Source organism: Gastrolobium bilobum, unplaced genomic scaffold (genome assembly GCF_033153095.1).
Source record: "Gastrolobium bilobum isolate Gb01-03AN ecotype WA unplaced genomic scaffold, APGP_CSIRO_Gbil_v1 utg5503, whole genome shotgun sequence".
Taxonomy (NCBI): Eukaryota; Viridiplantae; Streptophyta; class Magnoliopsida; order Fabales; family Fabaceae; genus Gastrolobium; species Gastrolobium bilobum.
The window spans coordinates 315,258-340,404 of NW_026897634.1; the positions used below are offsets into that span (position 1 = coordinate 315,258).

The 25,147-nt window shown below is 35.0% G+C and overlaps 2 protein-coding genes across 4 annotated transcripts; both read right to left on the minus strand.

Moving 5' to 3' along the window:
- Nucleotides 1-8,898: 8,898 nt before the first annotated feature.
- On the minus strand, nt 8,899-13,626 carry LOC133308859 (uncharacterized). Of its 3 annotated transcripts, none has more exons than XM_061509584.1 (7): nt 12,102-12,370; nt 11,708-11,945; nt 11,458-11,588; nt 10,968-11,203; nt 10,596-10,839; nt 10,339-10,446; nt 8,899-9,211 (listed from the first exon to the last, which is right to left on the minus strand). In XM_061509584.1, exons 1-7 carry the CDS (start codon nt 12,318-12,320, stop codon nt 9,089-9,091), a joined length of 1,299 nt encoding a protein of 432 aa, XP_061365568.1. In that variant the 5' UTR covers nt 12,321-12,370; the 3' UTR covers nt 8,899-9,088. The 3 variants fall into 3 exon arrangements, with proteins under 3 accessions (XP_061365568.1, XP_061365567.1, XP_061365566.1); XM_061509583.1 differs by having other exon boundaries at nt 8,903-9,211; nt 11,398-11,588; nt 12,102-12,366; XM_061509582.1 differs by lacking the exon at nt 12,102-12,370 and adding an exon at nt 13,339-13,626 and having other exon boundaries at nt 8,905-9,211; nt 11,398-11,588.
- Nucleotides 13,627-15,199: 1,573 nt separating this feature from the next.
- On the minus strand, nt 15,200-17,025 carry LOC133308857 (serine/threonine-protein phosphatase 7 long form homolog). The gene is made up of 5 exons (XM_061509577.1): nt 16,768-17,025; nt 16,520-16,676; nt 16,070-16,337; nt 15,504-15,987; nt 15,200-15,409 (listed from the first exon to the last, which is right to left on the minus strand). The coding sequence occupies exons 1-5, from the start codon at nt 17,023-17,025 to the stop codon at nt 15,200-15,202; spliced, it is 1,377 nt and encodes a 458-aa protein (XP_061365561.1).
- Between the last annotated feature and the right edge of the window lie 8,122 nt (nt 17,026-25,147).

Genomic DNA, 25,147 nt, shown 5'->3' on the forward strand with positions numbered 1-25,147 from the left:
TAATATATAATGTTAAAAATCAACGCTGTAAAACAATTGTGTGATTCGTTCATTTAATTCTTCCCCGAATGAGCTATTAGATATACAAACTCTTAACCATAAGGCAACAGCCTTCCAAATTTCTCTCAACTACTATGCCTATTTACAAGGAATATTTCGAATTTGAAAACAAACATTGGAACAAATATTTGAATTTAAATATCACTTTTAACACTCCCATTGAGTTGGTGCATGAATATTTGTCATGTCTAACTTGCTAACTACTTTTTTAAATATTTTCCTAGAAACTGTCTTTGTTAGAATATCTGCAAGTTGATCTTCAGATTTGATGAATTGAAACTAAATTGTTTTTGGATCTTGTTTCTCCTTGATGAAGTGTCTATCACATACACATGCTTTGTTCTATCATGTTGAACTGGATTGTGTGCAATTTCAATGGCAGCCTTGTTATCACAATGTAATATCATTGGGTTATCATGTTTGATTCCTAAGTCCTCCAATACCCTCTTTATCCATAGTAATTCGTAGACCCCTTGAGCATGCCTTTAAATTTAGCCTCTACACTTGATTTTGCTACTACCTTCTAATTTTTGCTCTTCCAAGTAACCAAATTTTCTCCCACAGAGGTAAAGTATCATGATGTTGATTGTCTAGTAGTTTTGTCCCCAGCCCAATCTGAATCAGTATAGCCTTTAACCTCTAAGTTGTTGTTCTTGGAAAATAGTAGGCCTTTTCCAAGTGTTCCCTTTAGGTACTTCAAAATTTTGTACACAACATTGATATGTTTCGTACTAGGATATGCATTAATCTGCTAACAATGCTTACTGCATATGCAATATCGGGTCTGGTGTGTGATAAATAAATCAACTTACCAACAAGCATCTGATATTGTTCGATATCTGTTTGGGTCTGATCCGGATAGATCCTAAGAGTGTGGTTCATTTCTATTGGGGTATCAACCGGTTTGCAAGCTAACATACTAGTCTATGTTAATAAGTCAATGACATACTTCCTTTATGATAAAAAAATGCCCTGTTTTTTTTTTTGTAAATAAAAATGCCCTGTTTTTACCTTGCCACTTCAATACCTAGGAAGTATTTCAATTGACCAGGGTCCTTCATTTCAAATTCTGCAGCCAGGTATTTTTCCAAGGATTTCATTTCACACATATCATCACTTGTGAGTACCATGTCTTCAACATAAACAATTAAGGTTGTTGTGTTCCCTTCTTTCTGTTTTATAAACAAAGTATGGCCTGCATTGTTTTGTTTATAACCAAAACTTTTCATGACAGATGAAAATCTCCCAAACCAAGCCCTAAGAAATTGTTTCAAACCATAAAGAGCTTTTCGTAGCCTACAGACTTCATTTTTTGCCAGGGATTTTTTTTTCTACACCAGGAGGTATGTCCATGTAGACTTCTTCTAAGTCACCATTAAGAAACGCATTTTTAACATCAAATTGATTCAGAGGCCAGTTTCGGGTAGTTGCAATAGAAATCAGGATCCGGACAATGTTGAGTTTAGCCACAGATGCAAATGATTATTGATAATCGACTCCATATCTTTGTGTATACCCCTTGGCTACTAATATTGCTTTTATATCTGTCTAAAGTTCCATCAGCCTTCAATTTAATGGTGAAAACCCACTTACATCCAATAGTCTATTTTCCACATGGCAAAGGACACATATCCCAAGTGGATTTTTTTGTGGAGCCTCCATCTCCACATTCATAGCCTCTCTCCGTTTAAGGTCAGCCAAAGCATCTTGTACATTAGTAGGAATATATATACTAGACAATTGATTAGTGGTCATAGCATAGGATTCAGACTAGTTTTTAGTTGACACATAATTACTAATAGGATATTTAGCAAGAGACTTCAAAGTTGGTTCATACAATTGTTTGGAATTCCTTCAGTTATTCTGTGGGACTTTCTAACAGCAGGTTCAAAAGGTGAAGAAGTTAGGTTCAGAATTTACCTGGGTGTTATTTTGAGGTAGTGATCAGGTGCAGCCAAGGATGACACTTCGGGTTCTGGTGTTACACTTGTATGTTCAATAGGATTGAATTGGATAACCGAAGAAGATTAAGGTGGAGGCTCAACAATTGGAAGAGAAACTGGATCAGAGGGTTGCACGGGTACAAAAGCCCATGTTTCTTTTTCTCCAAAATACTGAGTGATCTCCCCCCAGAGAAGAAGAAATAGAATCTCCCCCGAAAAATATGGAACAGTTTCCTGAAAAGAACACTCAAGGAAGACATACATTTTTTTATTTAGAGGATCATAACACCTGTAAACTTTTTGAACATCAAAATACTCAACAAAAACACATTTGCAAGCACAAGAGTCCAATTTAGTTTGAAGAACCTTTGGAATATGTACATAAACAGTGCAGCCAAACAATCGATGTTCAAGATTAGGACAATGAGGAATAGAGAAGAAGCTGTCAAGAACCTGGAGTGGAGTTTGAAAACCAAGAACACTGGATGGTGTACGATTAATAATATAAGTAGCAGAGACCAATGCTTCTCCCCAAAAATACTTAGAAACATTCATTCCAAACAAGGAGGCTCAAACTACCTCAAGGAGCTGCTTGTTTTTGCGTTTAGCCAATCCATTTTGTTGGCGGGTGTACGCACAAGAAGTCCGATGCCGAATCCCATGAGTGGAAAGAAAGTCAGTAAAGGGAGCACCAAGATATTCCACACTATTATCTGTTTGCAGGATTTGCATATTAGATTTATACTGATTGCGAACCATATGATAGAACTTCTGAAAAGCAGAGAAAACACCACTTTTATGATGTAATAAGGAAACCCATGTCATACGCGTACATTCATCAATAAAAGTGACAAAATAAGAAGCATGAGAAATAGAGAAAATCTTGGCAAAGCCCCAAACATCAGAATGAACAACTTGAAAAAGAATAGTACTTTTATTAATGCTAGGATAAAAAGGGATTCGATGGCTCTTACCCAATTCACAAACATCACATTGGAAACGAGATAACTGAAAATCAGAAAATAACTTACGAAATAATTTTTTTTAAATATCCAAAAGATAGATGCCCTAATCTACGATGCCAAAGCCAAATATCAGCTGAAGCTTTATTTGAGGAAGAGACAGATAAAGTACTAGGAGCAACAACATAGTCCGGTGCTGGGAGATCCAAATAGTAGAGACTTCCATGTTTAACACCATATCCAAGTGTCATCTTAGTGTGATTGTCATGAAACACAAAGTGAGAGGAAAGAAACAAAAGAAAGCAGTCAAGGTTATAAGTTAACTTGCTAACGGATAACAAATTAAATTCTAAGGATGGAAAAACAAGGACAGATTCAAGAAACAAAGTAGGAGACAATTGTAATGAACCTTGACCAATGATTTCAGAAATACCACCATTTGCTGTGGAGATCAAGGCATGAGAACATGGTTTAAAATGTGTCAACTAAGAACTATCATGAATCATATGATCCGAGGCACCGGTGTCAATTATCCAAATATTATTCCTAGAATGTACAAAGAATGCAGAAGGCTTACCTAAGATACTGGCTTCGGCAACATTTGCTTTCGGCAAGGAAGAAGTATAAGTAGTAATAAGAGCTTTACACGGAACCTTCTTACAAGGATGCTTTGAGAAATCCCACTAGTCAAGGTATCCGATGATTTCAAAACACATGCTCTTGGATTGTCCTGATTCGCCACATTGGGAACAGGCCAGAGGTGGTCTACCTAGAGGAGGTCACAACGTGCCTTTGGAGAAGCAAAATCAGGAAGGCGAGGAGACAATGAAAGGAAGGCAGAAGCATCAGAAGAAAACTTGGGGCTATTCATTGTTTGACGCTGATGGAAGTCACGCTGGACATACACATATGTGCTTTCAAGATCAAGTTTAGGGTCTTTCTGAAGAATTTCCCCATGAACCTGATCAAAGTTCGAGTTGAGACCAGCCAAAAAAATGTGAACTCATAGGCTAAAGAGAGCTGAGTGGCCATGAACCATACCATCAACCGAAGAATAGGAATTTTCCATGCAGTGATCAATTTTCTGAAAAATTGCTAAGAGTTCATTGTAATACGTCGTTAGGGGTCGACCAAGTTGCTTTGTAGAGAAGGAGTGCTGATTGAGTTCAAACAAACAGGATTCATCAGAACCATCATAAAAGGTTTTGGAAGCGGCCTACCAAATTTCATGAGTGGTCTCCAATCGGATGAAGCGATGCATGAGGGTAGGCTCATTGAATTAATCAACCAACTTTTCACACACTTGTTGTCAGTAATCCAGGTATCTAAGGCAGGATCAACAATATTTGGTTTTCGTGCAATACCATCAAGAAAACCAGATTTGTTTTTTTGCCTCAATTCATATGTCCATAAATTGAGACCAAAGGGCATAATTCGAGTCATCTAGAATAACAGTAAGAGGGAGAAAGGAGTGGTCTCGATGGACGATAATGTTCGGGGTTAGTGTTGGAGTGGAGAAAAAAAGATTGGTGGAAGGATTTGTGGTATTAGAATCAGAGAGAGACGCAACCATAAGAACAAGGGAGAGTCGCAGATGAGGGTTCAGAGGTCAAGGAAAGTTGGGTACAGATACGAGTATGGGTAGAAAGTTAGGAAAGTGGGGCGAGAATGGGTGGGTAACTTTTTATTAGTATCAAATTTCCTTCCTTGGTTCAGAACTTTGCTCTGGTGCCATGTCAAAAAACTACACTGTAAAACAATTGTGTGCTTCATTCATTTAATTCTTCCCATAATGGGGTATTAAATATACAAACTCTTAAAAAAAGGCAACAACTTTCCAGACTTAACTCAGCTACTATGCCTCTTTACAAGGAATATTTCATATTTGAAAACAAACATTGGAACAAACATTTGAATTTAAATATCAGTTTTAACATATAATAATGTACAAAAGTTACAATATATTTTCACTTACGACTAGTGATTCTAGGAGTAAAGATTTTGTTCTCCTTGAATATAAGTCTTAAATTCAAATTCAAATTCTGTGTATGAAAAAAATGGTGTTGGATCGGATTAAACTGACTTGGATAAAAAAAAATAAACACATTCTCATAGAATTACATTTAGTTAAAATGATGACTGGTTATTAAAAAAAAGACTGGTTGAAATTATTGAGTGGCAGATTGTTAGCTATGAATAATACTTATTTTAATGGCTTTATTTTTACAATATTTTGGCCAGAATACTGGTTATAAGTGCAGGGTAATAGGCCAAATAAGTACCAATGCTGCCCCAATAAGGTAAAAGAAAAAGAAAAAGATAATTTGATAATTTACTAACCTATTTTACTATTTTACTACAGTGAGAGACAGAGCCACTTGGATTACATTTTGAAAGTGGATGGAAATAATGTTGAACCGTAGATAAAGGAATATCTGATGGATGGCAATTACTCTTAGGATTAGTTTTTAATTTTTTTTAGGAAGTGTTAAAAAGTGAATCTTGGATCTGGAGTTTAGAATCAGATAGAAAATTTACAAGTTTCTCGTTTTGATTTTTTCATTGAAGAGCAAAAATACGAGAGCTTCTTGGAAGCATTCAAGAAGACCTTTTGATGGAAATGGAACACTAGGCATCAAGTGTGTAGGCAATATTGTTGGATAGGAAGCAACGATGTAGAGTTGATGAAGAGTGAATGTCCATGGTAAAAAATAAAAGAGATGACTAAAAAATGCCTTGTGAGGAATTTAGTGCATGACATTGAACTGATATGAGAATGTATAGTGATTGCTTGATATGCATTGTAACATAGTGTACTATTTGTTTAATTGAAAACTTAGTTTGGACTGGACTGTTGGTTGGTATTGATATCGAGAATGTAGTTGATTGATGTTATTGGTTGACATGTAATGTGATAAATGGAGAATTGAACTGTAAATATATTACATTGCTTGACTAATGAGCTGATTGTTGAAAGAAAGAACATAGATAACAATATGTTCACTGAATTAATATTTTCTTGTCTGCTTGAGGAAAAGCAGAGGTTAACTTTGGGTTATTTTGTTAGCTAAATAATGGTTATTTTAATGGCTTTATTTTTACAATATTTGGTCTGAAGACTGGTTATAAGTGCAGGGTAATAGCCCAAATGAGTACCAATGCTTCCCAGTAAGGTAAAAGAAAAAGAAAGAGATAATTTGATGATTTACTAACCTCTTTTACTATTTTACTGCAGTGAGAGAAAGCCACGTGGATTACTTTTCGAAAGTGGATGGAAATAAAGCTGAACCGTAGATGAAGGAAAATCTGATGGATGGCAATTACTCTTAGGATTATTTTTTAGTTTTTTTAGGAAGTGTTAAAAAGTGAATCTTGGATCTAGAGTTTTGAAACAGATAGAAAATTTACAAGTTTCAATCTTTCAGTTTGAGTTTTTCATGGAATAGCAAGAATAGGAGAACTTCTTGGAAGCATTCAAGAAGACCAGTGACTCAAGTGAATTTTTGAGTATCCTGTCCTCTTTTGCAAGCGTATTTCATTTTATGTATCTTTTCATTTCGACAGTTATGGTCTGTATTCTAAAACTCTTACTCAGAAATTGTTCAATGCATTTTAATTTCCATTTCATATTCTATTTTCGTTTTACTATAGCTATGGATTTCTAAGTTTCTTGCTGGGAATCTGAAAGATTGGAGAACCTTCTATTTTGGAATACTACGTGCATAATTCTTACAATTCGATTAACAAGATTTTTAGCTTCAAGAAACCATGGAAATGAAGCTTGGACATTCTTTTTCATGATTTTGTAATTGGGAAATTAGAGGATTATGATGTCTTGTTAATTGAACCCTTCAAACGTTAGGGATAACCTGAAGTGGGAATTCATCTTTAAACTCTAAGGATATGATTTAAATACCTTGGGAAATGATTTAATTGAGTTTGGACAAATGGAATTGGGAAATTCCAAATAGTGCTTCATACATTGAATTTTTGTAACAAAAGTGCTATAACATGTAAAAATGCAGGAATGTGATAAACCTGTAGTTTATCTTGTTTTATAGACTAATTTTATATGCATTATCAAGTTAAATAAGTGAACACTAGGGTTTATGGATGTAAAAACATGAACTTTGTGAATTATGAGTTAAATAATTAATATTTGCTTATTTTGAAGGAAATTGATGCTAAATGGAAGCAATAGAGACCAAAACCTGAAGATATGAAGATATCAATTGAAGGAAATAAAGAAAATCAAGTTCTTGAAGAGGAGGCTTAAACTTCCATTTCAGAGCTCAAGCCCCTAAAATCACAAATTGCCACTGCCTAAGAGCGCTTAAGCCCCCAACTCAGGGCATAAGCACAGAACAAGTATAAAAGTTCATCTTCGAAGACGACGTTTAAGCGCCCATCACCGCGCTTAAACACCCTGCGTAAATCTGCATGCTATCTTAAGGAGGCTTAAGCGTCCAACATCGCGTTTAAGCGCCCAAAACGACCCAACTTAGGCCTATTCAAAGTATCCACCTAAGGCATGGGTTCCTTGCCCATAAAAACATAATTTGGGGCAGAATTAATCACCTTTTGACATTTCTTGATAATTCTTGACGATTGGAGGCAGAGGGAAAGCAAAAGAAACACCTAGTTCATGTTCTTGAAGGTCGAAGACGGATCAGAATCGAGTCTGCTTTGGAAATATTGAAGATTCACCATTCAACTACGGAGTTTGGGGAAGCTTTTCTATTTTCTTTCATTCTTGATTTCACCATGTCTAGCTAAGTTTTTATAGTAGTTAGGGTTAGATGAAACTCAATTTATCTATTATGCTTTGAATAATTCTTTACGTTAATTTTCCTTTTTATCATGAATGAAATTGTCTTTTCTTAATGCTTTCTATGAGCTTGAATCTTGTAGATTGATCTTAGGTAAATGTATGACAATAGAAATGATGGTGCATGATCCTTATATGACAATTTCATCGTAATCCTTATGATTCTAAGGATAGACATAGGGTTTTGCGCAATCTTGAGATTCTTGAATGTAATGCTTACTTTCTTGGGGAATAACCGGAGAACTAGGGTTTTTGCAAGATTATAAAAATTTAGGGTGTCATGGGATTGAGTCCTAATTAAATTAAAAGAATCGATTGAATTGATATTAAGGACAATTAATGTAAAGATAGAGTTCAAACATAATAGAGAGGTTGAGGGAAATTGGAGCCCTAGCTACGTTTATTTTCTGTCAAGTAATTCAAATCTTTAAATTCTTGTTTTTATTCTTGCTTTTAATTAGTTTTAATATTTTAAATTTCAAATTAAATCTTGATACAAATCCAATTTCGATTGTCCAACTTAAGTAGAAGTAGTGAACTAGTGATTGAATCATAATCCTCGTGGAGATGATATCTTACTCAATACATTATATTACTTGCACGATCGATGCACTTGCCGTGAGCCCAACAGAATGCAACTTACAAATAAGGAAGTCCTTGACTTTAGAAACCCAGGATTTTATTACCTGTTATTTGCTTAATAGAAATTACAAATTTCTTTATTGAATCTATTCTGAGAAAAAATTTAGTTAGTTAATTTCCAGTCTTAAAAAGTAATCTTCTTGCAATTCAAGAAAGAGTAGATATAGAATACAAAAAGAAACCAAATCAACCATCTTTAAATATCATATTCTACCTCTGTGTTTGTTAGCACAAGATACCATACTTTGAAATCCTCTGTTTTACAGAAATTTAGATCAACACAGATAAGAAGTTAAATTACGGGTTTTGCTCTTGTCTCTCTCTAATAGTAAATTCGTTATCAATTATATTTAAATAATTGAAAATATATGGTAAAGTTTGGTTTTGATTACTTTAAAAAGATACTTTTTATTTACCAAAAAAAAAAAAAATACTCTTCGTTTAATTTTCATAATAAAATTTTGGCTATAAATTGTTTTAAACTCAAAATAAATTAATCTAAACACGCACTTTTATTACATTTTTCCAGCATTGTCCAGCCACCGGTTACATATGGTACAGATGTCAATGTATTTCAAACTTTATTTTCAGGGCATGAAGCCTAGGACTCCTGGGAGATGGTACAAAAGCACGTGATTTTTAGCTAATACGATTCATGATGTGGCACTAGGATTCCTTGTAATGGGCAAGTTCCCATCGTAAGTGCATTTGAAGACATCTGGTTTCTTAACAAGGCGGGGTCCAACTGGAACCTTGTTATTTTTAGGACGGATATCCTACAAAAAAAATGAAACCCCATGGTTGTAAGGCTACGATAACATGAATAACCTTTAAAATTGTAGTTCTTAACCCTGTGAATCATGTATATGAATTTGGTTTTCAGCTAATGATGATTGTAGTGTTCCTCTTGATGATTGAGTTTTTATTGTTGTGAAAAAAACAAAAAAAGAGTGAGGAGATCTTGTGATAACATCTAATCAACTCTATTTTTTTATATTTTTTAACATGGCTACTCACATAAAAAAAAACTTCAGCTTTAAAGCATGAATAATACACACATTTATTTTTTAGTTATTTCGTAAATTCAACTTTATTTTTATCATAAAAATATTCAGTGTGAACACCAAATATAAATTAAGATTATCGGTTAAGTGTATACGTTTGGTATGAATAAGTGAGTATTCTCCAACTGAGTCCCTTTAGATTGGTACTATCCTCGTATTTATAATGGTCCTCATAAGTGGTTATCGTTAATGAATAGGGAGCAGTTCTAGTAGTGATAGTTGATGATCATAGGTTTAGCATTGCAGCATGGGAAAGGATCATGGGTTTATAGTCCCGTAATCTGGACTCATGGCCTAAGATGTTAGTCATATGTGTTATTCCGGGTAAGAAGGTCTTGGGCCAACGCTTGGGTTATGAGTTATGGGCCTAACCGGGTTAATGAACTCAGGATAACTTGATGGACCTAATTGGGTTAACAGACCAGAACAAAAATAAAGCAATCAAAATTGAACTCTATAACACTCAATTATAAACTTAATATCATAGCCGTGGGGTGAGAAAATAAGTCAATGATTTCAATCGTACAAAATGCCGAGGTTGGATGAGAGTATGTATATCTTTTGTGTAACGGGAGTAGATATCACATGACTAAAATGGAAAAAAGAGGGACATAGAAGAAAATAACTATAAAGGTAAAGATAATATAAATATGTTATTTTTTTCATGTTTAATAGAGGATGTACCGAACGAAGTAGGATGTAACGAAAATATTTTCGTTGGATGGATGTTTATTCAGGTTGCTAATTTTCAGACTTTGGTAAATTAATAGTCGTATGATTGGGAGTATTCTAATAAATAGCCATTGTATATAATAGATAGTTCACAGAGGTCAATTTACCTGGTCAAATATAGCTGTTGGGATGGCCAGGGTTGCAACAGCATTGGGGGCATCCACTATTCCAGATATTCTTCCCTCACAAGGAATGCAAGACAGCAGAAGATACACCTAATGTTCAACATTTAGCAATTAGCCATAGATTGCATTATGGTGTCTATGGATAATATAGAAATGATGTAACATAGTTTACCCCTTTTTTCTTATGGGGAAAGGGGAACTAAGTATGCAGGGTTTATGCTAAGTGGTTTTAGTTAAACCTGTTCTTTGGAGTACCCAAACTTGGATATGTAATCAATGGCATTGAGTACCGCTCGCTTGTAAGCAACACTTGCATCTAGGTAGTGTTGCCTCCCACTTTCATCAACACTGATGCCCTCGAAAACCAACCACTCTGAGAATCTTGGCTCAACAGGGCCTATCTCAAATATTGGATTAACATGAAGGGGAGTGGGACCCATTGGTGTAAGGTACTCTTTCATTCCACCCCTTATAATTTCAACCCTGATGATATAAAAAAGGGTATCAGCTTTAAGTGCTGTAGTGTGCTTATTTTTTTGCTCAGGAGATTTTTAAGTGAATGCACGGAACAAGTTGGTTGATATTTTAGTAATTGTAAGTTATACACTAACTTTAATTCTAAGAAACCACTCATTTCTATGGCACCACATAATGAGACCTCGCCATCACCCTGTGAAAAGTGCATGTCACCAGTGCTGAGATTTGCCCCTTCTACAAAAACTGGAAGGTATACCTTTGAACCTCTGCTTAGATTTTTAATGTCACAATTTCCACCATTTTCTCTTCCTGGTATTGTTCTTGCAGCTTCCCTTGCAATATTCTCCCATTCAGTAGTCCCTTTTTGAATCTACAAGAATGTCATGTCAAGTAAGTTTTCAAAAGAACAGAAAGGAAATCTTATTTGATTTCTTAGCAAGCCAACAAAAGCATTGGTCAAATCCTTAAAATACTTCCGGATTTTGGATTCAATGAGGTAAAGCACCAGGGATATAATTTATCATCGGATTAAGTTCACAGATTTTCTTGTCGTGCATCATTTACCTTTCCAAGGAGACAACTTTTTGTTGATGGCAAGTTTGCCAAGGGTCGTGAATGCAAAACCTCACATAGTTTTAAAGTCTGAATACCATTTGCTTCAACATCTCTCTCTCTTTCATTCCATATGTTCAATAGCTCCATTGATGGTGCAGTTCCAATTATCCCGGGATGTGTTATACCCGGAAATCGCACACCTGTCCAGCATAGATGATTTATTATGTGAGTACCAAAACAAGTACAAAGTACCTTACATTCATTTTAAGGTTCTATCATAACACATTAAAAAAGTTAATACATTAATTAGTACATTCACCTGGTATCTGAGGCGAATGAGCATATATCCCCTCAAAGTACCATATAGCTTTTGTGGCATAAGGAAAATGGTCTGTCAAGAAACCACCTCCATTTTCTCTGTCAAATGTTGCAGTAAAACCCCATTCATCTCCAGGGAGAGGACCCAAGTTGCATATTTCAACAGCAAGCAGATCTCCAGGCTTAGCAGGGATGCCATCATTATCAAGAATTCTGATTGGCCCACTAAGATAATGGACCTGGACCGTTTAACCCATCATCCAAATATCAATTACATAAAATATCATATAGTAATTCCTTGACCAAAAAAAAGAAAATAGATGTAGTTCATATGTTATATTAAACAATTGTTTAATTTGGTTTATTTTACTGTATTGGAGTTTGTTTATACTTACAGTTGAGAGGTCAACAAGTTTTATGTCTAGCGCTGAATTGTCATCTTTAATAGCACCTCCTGTCCAATCTACCATCTCTATTCTAAAGACCTCACCAGTGTTAACAGTTGCTGCCGGTGGTATGTGAGGGTGCCATCGGTTATGGAGTGGAAGTTTTTGTTCCCAGGGCTTCTTCTTAAGGTCTATTGGCACAACCAGTTTTGGAGTTGGTGGCGCCATGGACTAACTCGTAGATGAATTTGGAAATGTTCTTCGACTTGGTCTAGATAATGTTATTCCAAAGTTTGGCATTACAGGGAAAATTTCTTCGGTGCCACGTCAAGTTTTCGGTGTATTTTTCACTTATAATATAAGAGAATTATATTTATAAAAAAAATCTATTATTGTTTATGCGAGATTTATTGTGTAGGGTCTAGTAAATTTATTTTTTTATATCTGTCTTTTATATCATGAGAAGGAATATGAGAAAATTAACATTGGATGATTTAAATATGTCACAGTCCTTAGTCGCACTGAAAGTGTGTGGGGTATATTTTAGTATTGACTTTTATAATTTTCATGGTTTGATGAATCTGATTATTCTAACTTTCTTTGGGGTATCTAGAACAAGTTATTAAAATTTAATCTTTAGATAATATTTGGTGTACAAATACTCACATAGGATAAGATTGCTGATTAATACATTTCATCATATGTTTTTCACATAAACTTTATTGTTGAGTTTAAAGGATGAAGTAAAGCTAAATATAACATCTTAATTTTTTCCTGACCACGCTTTCACCGTTAATTGATGCCACCTTGCAGCTTCCGTCATCACCACTAACTCCCATTTATTCATCAACATTTTCTTCGTCTAATATATTTCAGGGAGTGATCGTAGTGTGACTGGGTTGAGTTCGTTTCAGTCATGACTCATGATAGTAGCTGAAATTATATATTTAATCTATAAACTAATGTGTTATTATAGTTACACATGATCCGTTTAACACAATATATGCTTTTTTTTGTTATTAGATATACGATCCGTTTACAAATTTTTTTTTGCAAATTACACTAAGTATGACCAGTCGTACACTACATGATTAAAATATAACCGGTCGTATTTAATGTAGTTTATAAGAATTTGTAAACAAATTTTTTTTTGTAAACATAACTTTGCCTTGTTATTAATTTTAAATTAATTATAAAGATTTTGAAAACTGTAAATACATGAACAAAGGGTGAATTAGGAACTCACAGTTGAGAGATCAAAATGCTTAATGTCATCAGCAGTGTAACTGTGGGTGATACAACCTCCAGTGAAGTCCATCATTTCAACTCTAAAGAGTTCCCCAGCTTTAGCCTCTGCAACTGGCGGAATATTTGGATGCCACCGGTTGTGAAGGGGATATTTCTGTTCCCATGGCTTCTTCTTTAAGTCTATGGGCACTACCAGTCTTGAACCGGAGTGAGCCATTTATGTGCAAAATATTAACTACACAAACTGATATAGTTGCAGAAAATCAGAAATGGGTTCATTAGCTGAGGGGGTTCATTTTAATGGTATCCGAATCTGTTGTCCCTTCTTCACTTTATAAATTCAGATGGGGCCTTTGATTTGACAACCACTAAAAACAGCCTGATTTGACTCCTCACCCACTTTTCTCTAGTGGCTTCCGCTGGACCACTTACCTCTGATGGGAAGTTTGAAACAGTGCTGCAGTTTTTTGTTTCTTTGTTGTTTTACCTTGGTGCAATAATTTAGTGCCCGGTGAACAGTGATCATTGTGCCACTGTTCTCACTGTTATTTATCTAAATATCACGCACATGAATTTTTTTCTCAAACTGCCACGCGGGCTAGTTCGCTGGGAGTAGTAGCGAACTAGGCATGATGATGTGTCAGTCAGCTGCTAGTTCTCAAGTTCGCTTGTGTCAGCCGCGAACTTGGGTGATAAAAAGCTTGCAACGTATTTTGAGTTCGCTGCCTACGCAAGCGACCTAGGTGGCACGTGTTTGAACCCTGCCAAGTTCGCTGGGGGCCAAGGCGACCTACGTGCCACGTGGCAGTTCCCTCGAAGTCCGCTGCCTTGGTCAGCGAACTACTTGCCGACAGCTACAGGTCGCTGGGCCATAAAGCGAACTCAGTGTTATATAATTTAGTCCCCCTTCCTCGATCAGTCATTCATTCTCTCGTTCATTTTCAAAAGAAATTTTTCCATTTCTGTGTGTGAATTCTATTTTCAGTACATAATGAGTGAGAATAACAATGATGTAATATGCCTTCTATATTACAATGGGAGAAGATATTTTGGACCGAATGGTCAAGTGTTTGAAGGAGATACGAAGATCTTCCGCATGAGTCCGCGTTGCAAATATAATGAGCTCAAGAAAATAATATACAAGAAGTTGAGATTACAACGAGGTCAATCCTTGTCTCGACTGATTGTTAGATGTGCTTCTGGTAACCCCGTGCAATGGGTTGCTGTGGAGGTGGTTGAGGATGAAGATGTGTCACTAGTAGTTGATGCATTTCGACAGCATGGAGAGTCCTCATACATCGAGTTATATGCGGAACTAAACAACGGTGGAGAGGCAAGCACTCAATGTTTCATCCCTACCAATCACTCCATAGACATTAACAAAGAGCCGGAAGTAGATGCGGAAGATATGAATGTGTCACCCCCACCATCATCTCCCCCAATAACACAACCTTTAGATGTGATTCATGCCAATGAAGTAGATGATCCATCAGGGCGTACTGATAGTTCCGAGGAGGAGGTTGATGAAGGTCTAGTCCCTGACAGTGACTCGTCGGATACAGACGTTGATGGTGATTTCGAGTTGGAAACGTCCACTGCTTTGGTTCAACCGATTCCATCACCGGGTATTATTGGTGCGCATGACCCACCACCTGCTGCAGGTTAGGTAGTTTACCATTTGAGTTTTAAGATAGTTTACTGTTTCAGTTTAATTATATTTTTATGTACTTAACGACATTCGAAATATGTGTTAAAAAGCAGTGGATAATGTTCCATTTTGGTCAGAAATACCACATTACACGCACATTAACTGGGCACACCCCGATCAAGAGTGTGATGACATGCAAGGGGCACAAGTATCAAATTGGCAAATGAGTCAAGAGCTTTATAAGGACCAGCAATTTGAAAGCAAGCAGGATGTTAAATGCAGCCTCTCCAGGCTCTGTCAGTCTGCCAAACTCATCGAATGCGGACATCATCTGAAGGGTCTCATCGTATATCTGGCCATATGTGAATGCTCTTTGGGCCTCGTCTGATGCCATATGCAGAACAGTCTCCATGCGATCACTCTGTGAAGCGAATGTAATGTTAAATGTATGATGTCATTACAAAAAAAAATACAAAATGTAACAATATTAATGACAAGGGCTAAAATTAACGTACCACATGAGAACGAATGGCCGATCTCTGCATCATCCATCTACGCGTATGCTGAAAATACCACTGCATGTACGTGCTGTTGGGAGACAGATGACCTTCTCCCTGCAAGGGCTGTAGACCCTGCACAATGAGGGCATCCCTGGAATGCCACTGCACTATATACAGTCCATGACGGTCCCTCCAGTCAACATCACCCTTACCAGTCAAGGTGATGGTCAGCAGCTCTGAACTCATGAAAGCATCGCTCGGTATCGGCTGCCTAAAATGAAATTGCCTCAGCACTCTATCCGGCTGCTGGTAGACAACAATCTGGTAGTGAAGTGGGCATACAACTAACCATCTGCGTGACTCCTCGGACGAGGGGGGATGCCCAACGAATCCGTCGTATGGCCTCCACTGTATCCTGCGGGTAGGCATAACGTCAATGTGATGACGATATCGTCTGATGTGGGAGTAACGACGTCGTATGGACACATATTCATTAAACCTGCAAAACAATAACACGCAAAAAATTACTAATTAACGTAACAGACAGTGAAAAAGAAGACAAACAAAAAAACCAGACATACCTTGCTCCAAAAATAGCATCTGGATCGGTGATCGCTGGGATTCCTGGGGAGATAGTAGGGAAACGTGTCCATGCCCACAATTGTAGTAACAGAATACAGCCACCCATATCCGATCGTCCTGGGTCAGTAACCTTGCACAACTCCCTGTACAAAGTAGCCAGGACAGCGGAACCCCAAGAATACGTCCTAGTCCTCTGAAAATCATCCAAAAATAGGAGATACCGCGCATGGACGAAGCTAGATGCAGTCTCAACGAAGAGGCAACCACCTATAATGCGCAAAATCAATGCACATGTGTATCGCATAAGGTCAACTTCATTGCCAGACCATTCATGCCAATTTAGATACCGTTCCCTCAGAAATGTAAGCGAAATTTGGTTTTATATAAGTCGCGCGACCGACCCGGCCGAACGCCCAAAAAATCTCCCACCATCTGGGAGAAGGGATGACCTCCAACGCGGCCAGATACAACCTCTCCATTTGTAGGCAGTCTAAGCAGATGGTGGACATCCTCCAGAGTAATCATCACCTCACCCATGGACATATGGAATGTGCGCGTCTCAGGACGCCATCTCTCCACAAGGGCCGAAATGAGATGGTGGTCAATCTGACAATAAAAAATTATTTTACATTTTATCACAATTGATTAACTATACAACATGTAATTTTTTTATTTATCTACTCTATGTATCACCAACCTCATGGTTGCGCCGACGCGCAATATGATAAAACCCTGCCTGCTGCAGGTAAGGATGGATCTCCTCGGGTATATTTAGATGATCCCATGAAGCAGCGTGTCTGACGTTCATTACACGATCATCTGAATTTGCGTCACCAGATCTGTTCCATACGTACGTCGAAATGTGTTTCTCCTGCAACGTCAGGAGAGACGGCACCAATGGACCAGGGTCAATGAAGGTCTGGTGCGGGTCCTGTTGCGGGTTCTGTTGCTCCATGAATCTATTTACAAATAATAAATACAACATTGATTAATAAATATATTAATTTTAAAGTTCAATTAATTATTCTATACTCCATAATTAATTACTAATAAACAAATACTAAAATTAAATACTAATTACTAAAAAATAATTAAATAAACACAAACATTGTGGTAAAAAGACTTTGTCACATTTATTTGTCAACCCTAAAACACGCTAATTTTATTTAATTCGGTTATTTTAATTATTGCATAATCTAAATTTTAATAAATACAAAATCTAACAAAATTAAAATAATTCTTTTCTAACCTAGATGCCAAGACTATAAATAATATCAAACAATTAATATTATTAAATTATACATTAATAAAAAGTACTACACCTAATAACATTAACATACATATTATATAAGTCAATGTTCAAAGTTAACACCAATTATTTTTCAATCCTACAAATAAATTATTTTATTTAATTCAATATTATTATTTATTGTATAATTAACAACTTATTAACTACATAAATAGACACATTAACATATAAAAATATAACCTGACTAAATCCTATTAATAAATAATGCATATAAAATAATTTATTAAATAGATTTATTAAACTATAAAATATTTACCTACTTAAATTAACATGCAATTACTAAACTATTAATATTAGAATAATTCAAATAATAAAATAAATAATATGTCATCTAACCTAATGTGTCATAACATTAATCATAAAAATTATCTTACCCTAAAACCTATAAATAAATAACGCATATAAAACAATTTATTACATACATTAATTAAACAATATGTTATTTAACTACTAACATTAAAATGTAATTACTAAACTACTAATATTAAACTAATTAAAATAATAAAACAATTAAATTAAATAGATTAATTAAAATATAAAATATTTAACTACTTAAATTAACATGCAATTACTAAACTATTAATATTAGAATAATTCAAATAATAAAATAAATAATATGTCATCTAACCTAATGTGTCATAACATTAATCATCAAAATTATCTTCTTCTAAAACCTATAAATGAATAACGCATATAAAACAATTTATTACATACATTAATTAAACAATATGTTATTTAACTACTAACATTAAAATGTAATTACTAAACTACTAATATTAAACTAATTAAAATAATAAAACAATTAAAATGTCATCTAACCTAATATTTTATGTTACATATAATATATTAAACAACAACTAATTAACAATAAACAAAAAATAAAAATTAATCAAATGATACATCACTAACCTCAAATGAAGACTTAAGACCAAATGTGAGAGCAAGGAAATTAAGAGAGAGAGAGAGAGAATTAAGAGAGAGAGAGAAAGAAAATGGGGAGACGTATGAAAGGGAGATCAGGGGGGGGTGTTTATATAGGGTGAAAATGTAGCCGTTGGGCACAGGTCGCCTGCGTGGGCAGCGACCTCGCTCATGCATGCCACGCGGCCTGGCTGGTCAGGCATTAATTGCAACAGAGGTCGCCTGCGTCAGTCGCGACCTCTCTTGCATGCACGCCACGTGGCCTGGCTGGTCAGGCATTAATTGCAACAGAGGTCGCCTGCGTCAGTCGCGAACTCTGACACCACCAGGAAGCTGACAGCTCAGCATTACGAGGTCGCTACTACTCCCAGCGAACTAGCCCGCGTGGCAGTTTGGGAAAAAAGTTCATGTGCGTGGCATTTAGGTAAATAACAGTGGGAACAGTGGCACAATGGTCACTGTTCCGTCATTTATTCCGATTGTTGCACCCACATCGATATGGAATACAGAATATGACACGACACGATACTATGACACGTTAATTTTAAAAAATATTAAATTTTGATATGTTAGGACACGTTTTAATATTTTATAATATTTTTAATTTATGTAGTGTATATTATATTTAACGATTTCTTTTTATACAGTCAATGTAGATAACTTACTTACATTGAACCCAAAACTACGTCATTTTGAGGCGGAAATCAAAGTACTTTTGTAATTATAATTTATTTCATGGTTATAATAGTCTTTTTTTATTATAATTTTTTAATTTTTCAACCCAAAACTACGTCGTTTTGGAAGCGAATGTAAATAACTTATCTACATTCACTTTAAAAATATTAAAGCCTATATTTAATATTCAATAATTTAACAAAAAATAAAGTTAAACTTATAATACCCATCAATTTTGCAAATAAACATAAGATTCCCAAATGTTTATATTAAACTCAAGAGTAAATACCTTTTTGGATCCCTAACAAAAAACACGGTCTCCACTTTAGTCCCTTACAAATATAAATTAGTCAGTTAGTCCATAACAAATTCAAAGTGGATCCATTTTAGTCCTTTTGAGAGACTAATATGGGTCTTTTTTGAATTTGTGAGGGACCACGATTTCAACTAAATAGATCCACTTTGAATTTGTTAAGGACTAACTGACTAATTTATTTTTGTGAGGGACTAAAGTGGGGACCGAATTTTTTGTTAGGGACCAAAAACGGTATTTACTCTAAGCTCAAATAAAATAGTAATCATAATTCAACGAATCTAAAAGTTGAAACTCAAAATGCAACGCAACGTAACCTTTGAACATTTTTTGAGTCTTTGCAACTAGTATTGGAGTGTCGGGAAGTGTCGGAGTGTCGTGAGTGTCGGAAAGTGTTGGACACGACACGTTAGGGATTTTGAAGTGTCGGTGCTTCATAGCCGATCATAAACCTCATTTTGGGTATAATAGGAGTACATGTTCCATAGAAAAATATGGGATTTAAATGAAAATAATTATAAAAGTGAGGGTAGCTTAAAAGTATTATTTTTTATTATATTTAATAAATAATGTACCAGATACTAGGTATAATAACATGAATACTAGCTAAACATATTTTCCCAACCATAATACTTTTTCAGGATAGGTTATTATGTATATTTTTATTTTTCCTATCTTTGCCCACCCATTTCAATACTATTAGATAACAATCTTATCCAATGGTGAAGATTTACCATATAAAATAAGGGAAAAGTATTTCTCCAGTCACTGGAGATAACTTTATCTTCACTGAGCTCAAACCGACGTCGTTTTGAGATTATAAGATTAAAATATTATAATGATAAAGACTAATATAACCCTGCAATATATTAAAATTACAAAAACACCTTGACTTTCGCCTCAAAAAGACGTCGTTTTGGGTTCACTAAAGATTACTTATCTCCATTGACTGGAGAAATCCTTTACCCATAAAATAAACTCTTTTATTCCTTTCCCTCTTTCATTGCCTCTCATTCTTTCTTTCTCCTCTCCTTTCTCTCTCTTTAATGGCACTTCAACATCAAAAAAAGGTGTAAGTTTTTTTCTGAGTTTATCTAACCCAGCCATTGTTATGAGCATTTACATAAAAAATTAAAAAGGGGGTCAGGAAGAAACAAACCCAGATGCCCTATATTATGGATCAATTATGCATGTTGTTAGGTGTAACATAGAGAGAACATAGATCATTTCCCGACTTCAAGGTGAAAAAACAGATAAGAAAAAGAATTAGATAAGTTGATTCGATTTCAAATTTCAATAGTAAAATACATGGATTAATTCAAAGGAAGGGATTCTTCGTAATTTTCATTTTTTTTTTTGTATTTTTGTGGTTTCTGCCGTGTTCAATTATATCATATTCAAGGAATTTTGAAAATTATATTCATCCAGCAGAATTATCATGTCATTAATCATTGATTGAATTTAGATTCAAATATAAATTCAGATTGTAAATTACGCAAATCGATAAAGAGAAAGAGGAGGAGAGAGAAAGAGTGTGAGAGATAGTAAAGAGAAAGAAAGGGGGAAGATTCCGCAAATCTCTACCATTAGATGAGATTGTAATCTAACGGTGTAAAGAAAGGTAGACAAAGGTAGGCAGAATAGAGTAAGCAGAATAACCTATCCCTATTTTTTCTCATATAATAGTAGGCAGAATAATCATTCAGCTTGGTAGCCCCTGTATGGCCACCATACAATCAACAAAGGGAAAAAAAAATTAGTCGTATACAGAGCGCTGATAAGTGCATAATCAATCTGAAATATAAGAAAAATAAATATATTGCGTCATTTTATACTTTAAATTATGGGAAAAATGTTTGTCATTTTAAATGACACAACTTATATCCTTTCACTCTCACAAAGAGATGGGACCCACACCTTTATATTTTTTTGTCCACTCTCTCTCCTCCTTTATCTATTTCTTTCTCTCACTTAAAATGACACAACTTTATATCCTTTAAAATGATACACACTTTTCCCTTAAATTATAATTGCTAAATGATGACAAAATAATTAACAAATTAGGAATCGATGAACCCTGCCTGCTGGAGGCACTGGCGGACCCACGTGTGGGTAAATGTATGCACTTGCGGACATAAAATTTGATTCTAGTTTTTTTCTTCTTCTTCTTTGTTGCAGGTCTTTATTTGTTTCTTGGTTCAATATTTATATTAGTCACTGTTGATTTTGCAATGCAGATGTTAAATACCTTTTTGTGTTGAGATTAAATGTCAGCAATTCTTATGGCAGAATACTATTTTTCAGGTAGTGACTGAAGAGATAGGATGGCTTGTTTTTCTGGGTTTGTACACTTCAATTGCTCAACTCATCAATCATTGGACATAGCTTCACTGTCATACTTGCTTCACTAGTAACATTTAATTTATGGGAAAAATATTTATCCTTTTAAATGACACAACTTGTGTCATTTCACTCTCATTAAAAGGTGGGATCCAAACCTTTATTTTTTTTTGTTCACTCTCTCCCCTATGATCTATCTCTTTCTCTCACTTAAAATGACACAACTTTACATCCTTTAAAATGACACACATTTTCCTCTTAATTTATACATCAATTTTTACTAGTTTATGTTTCTATCTGCCTAGAATTGCTATTCACCTTATATGTTTGTTTTTTCTGCATTGATAAGTCAACTCTTCCATATGAAAGTTATATCAAAAAAAATTTCAGACACGCTGCCCCTGAACCCCCACCACTTAATGTGCGGTGTTGCTACTCATAGCAAGTGCACTGATCGTACAAGTAATATAATGATTGAATAAGAGATCGTTCCCACGAGGATTATACTCAAGCACTAATTCACTATCGCAAACTTAGTTGGACAATCGAAATTGTATTTGGAACGGAATTCGAATTTGAAATTTAAAAGACGAAACTAATTAATCGCAAGAATTAAAGGCAAGAAATTAAAGACAAGAATTTAAAGATTTGAAACGAACGTAGCTAGGGGTTCGATTTCCTTTAATCTCTTTATTACGGTTGAATTCCTTCTTAATGTTAATCGTCCTTAGTATCAATCAAATCAATTCTTTCGCATGTAATTAGGGCTCAATCCCTTGTTACCCTAAACCTTCACGATCTTGGAAGAACCCTAGTTCCCTGGTTATTCCCCAAGAACATGAGCATTAAGTTCAAGAATCTTAAAGATTACGTAAACCCTATGTCTATCCCTAGAATCATAAAGCGTACGATGAAATTATCAGATAAAGATCACACTCCAACATTCCTATTGTCATGCATTTACCTGTGATCATTATATAAGATTCAAGCTTATATAAAGCATTAAAAACAGATAATTTCATTCATGATATAAAGGAAAATTAACATACGAATTGTTCAACGCGTAATAAATCGATTAAATTCCATCTAACCCTAACTACTTAAAAGACTTAGCCAGACATAGCAATATCAAGAAAGAAAGACAATATAAAAGCTCCCCCAAACTCCATAGATGATTGGTGAATCTTCAATATCCCCAGTGCAGACTTGACTTTGATCCGTCTCCGCCGCTCACGAACATGAACAGAGTGTTTCTCCGCGTTCCCTCTGCCTCAAAGCACCAAAGACTCTCTTAGAATGTGAAAAGTCGTTATTCTGAACCCCGAAATGTGTTTTTAAGGGTAAAGAATCTGTGCCCTAAGTGGATTCCTCAAGTGGGCTTAAGTTGGATCTTTCAAGGAGCTTAAGCTGGCTTATTCGCGCTTAAGCTTGCTGATTTACGAATTCAGAAGTAACGTTCGCGCTTAAGCTTGCTGGAGCGCGCTTAAGCCTGCTCTTCGAATCTGAACTTCCTTCTTGGCTCGAGCTTAAGCCTGCTAAGGCTGAACCAATTTTTGCCTATACAAGAGGCCTTAGCTTGCTAATTGGGGGCTTAACCTTGCTTAGGCAGAGGCCATTTGCTGATTTTTGGAGGCTTTAGCTTGCTAATTGGGGCTTCAGCCTCCTCTCTACAACTTGGAAATCTTGATAAGATCTTCAAATCTTTTTGTTTTGCTCTCCATATATCTATATCTTCATCTTTGACTCCATTTGTCATCAAATCCCTTAAAAATAGCAAATGTAGTTTAATTAATTCATAATCAGATAATGTTTAGGATTTTATGTTAAAACCCTAGTTTTGACTTGTTCAACTTAATAATTTATATTAATTTAACCTATAAAAACAAGATAAACTAAAAGTTTATCAAACAATTCTCAGATTTGAACATTGTTGTCCTTAACAATTAACTAGAATAAAACTATGGGAAAGTTTGGAGACGGATAATCATGCTTAATGAATAACAGACAGAAACTGATCAATAATGAGATATCAAAGTATTCAAGTTTAATAGCAATGATACATCGAGTTCAAGCATACATTCACATGCACTAGTAATAAAATCATAACATGAGTTCTCAAAATAAAGAGTGGTAAATCCACAACACTCTCTAACTGGGGTTTTTATTTATTCGCTCACACTCAGTGTTTGAGGGTATTTGTTGCACTCTTACTTCTGAATGAATCACTACTATAGGCTTGTTTATATTCTCACTCTCCACAGTCTAATAAGTATACAAAGTCAATCAAGAGGTCTTTGTTAAGGTTGTAATGTGGCTTAGGTAAAAGAGAAGGAATCAACTGGGTAAGTGGCTTAAAATTACTGATCAAAATTCAATTTCAAAGAGGAAGTTATATATGACTATTCACATACCGTAAATAGATTTCTTATTAGCTTTCCCCTCTTCTTCTTTTTTTCACTTATTCAGATAACATGAGTCTTTTTCTTTCTTTTCCTTTTTTTTTCTTTTTCTGTTTTTGTACAGATACACATTTCAACCTTTTTCTTTTCATTTTTTATTTTTCAACCACTTTTGGCTTTCTTCTCTTTTCACCTTTTCTTCCCTGCACTAGAGTTTGATTTTTTTCTTTTTGTTCCAATCATACCTAGTTCCTCAGGTAAGGATGTGTATGGAATGGCTATTCATAATATACTGTCAATGAACAAACAGGCCTAGGCTCAAAGGGGCTTAACTAAGGATAAACATCAGGGTGGCTATTTGGCTATCTAGCTTTTAAAAGAACTGCCTCTATCATTTCAACAATTGTATATAACAGACCATCTCAAGGAGAAACAAAATAAGTTCTAGAGTGATTCATACAGTGAAGTTCACACCGCAAAAATTAATTTCCGTTTTGGCTCAATAGCTTACGGCTAAAGGTGTGAGACTTATTTTCCACTTTTTATTTGATCACTTTAGTTATTCTTCTCTTATTCTTGTGAACTATAAAGCATGCTTGACTGACGCTCATTTATATACGAAAATAAATTTTTACATCATTATACTCTTAATCTCAAATATCAAACAATTTCATGTGATCATTCACCATGCATACACATCAAGCCCAATGGAGAATTTTTAAAATTTCACTAAAATTTAATGATTGGGGATAGATGGGTTATTTAAAAACTAAATTTAAAATTTAAATTTTTTAAAGAAAACTAATATACTTGAAAACTTAAAAGCAAACTCATACTTAATCAAAATAATTTCTAACATAACTAATCCGAAATATTTAAAATCATATGAAAATAATATTGAGAAACTCCCCTGAATCACTGCATTTTTAATTTGGATATTTCTGTGTAATCCATGTAATCATGAGTTTCTCCTTCCAACCATGTGAAGTTTGTGGTCTGATGAATTGCGTGGTACCCATTCCCAAATTTAAATCTTGCTGTCCTCAGCAATAAATTTAAATCTAAAAATACTCTATAGCAAGAAATCGGAAAATTATAAAACTGTATTCTGCACACATGT

Bases quoted from the DNA above. Each gene is read 5' to 3' on its own strand.
- LOC133308859 (XM_061509583.1), bottom strand. From the start codon at position 12,320: ATGGCGCCACCAACTCCAAAACTGGTTGTGCCAATAGACCTTAAGAAG. The intron at 11,204-11,397 runs GTAAATGATGCA...ACATTCTTGTAG, and splicing joins AAAGTTGTCTCCTTGGAAAG to ATTCAAAAAGGGACTACTGA. The intron at 10,447-10,595 runs GTTTAACTAAAA...GTTGAACATTAG, and splicing joins TTGGGTACTCCAAAGAACAG to GTGTATCTTCTGCTGTCTTG.
- LOC133308857 (XM_061509577.1), bottom strand. From the start codon at position 17,025: ATGGAGCAACAGAACCCGCAACAGGACCCGCACCAGACCTTCATTGAC. The intron at 16,338-16,519 runs GTCATCCCTTCT...TGCGCATTATAG, and splicing joins TGTATCTGGCCGCGTTGGAG to GTGGTTGCCTCTTCGTTGAG. The intron at 15,410-15,503 runs GTACGTTAATTT...TTCGCTTCACAG, and splicing joins CGGCCATTCGTTCTCATGTG to AGTGATCGCATGGAGACTGT.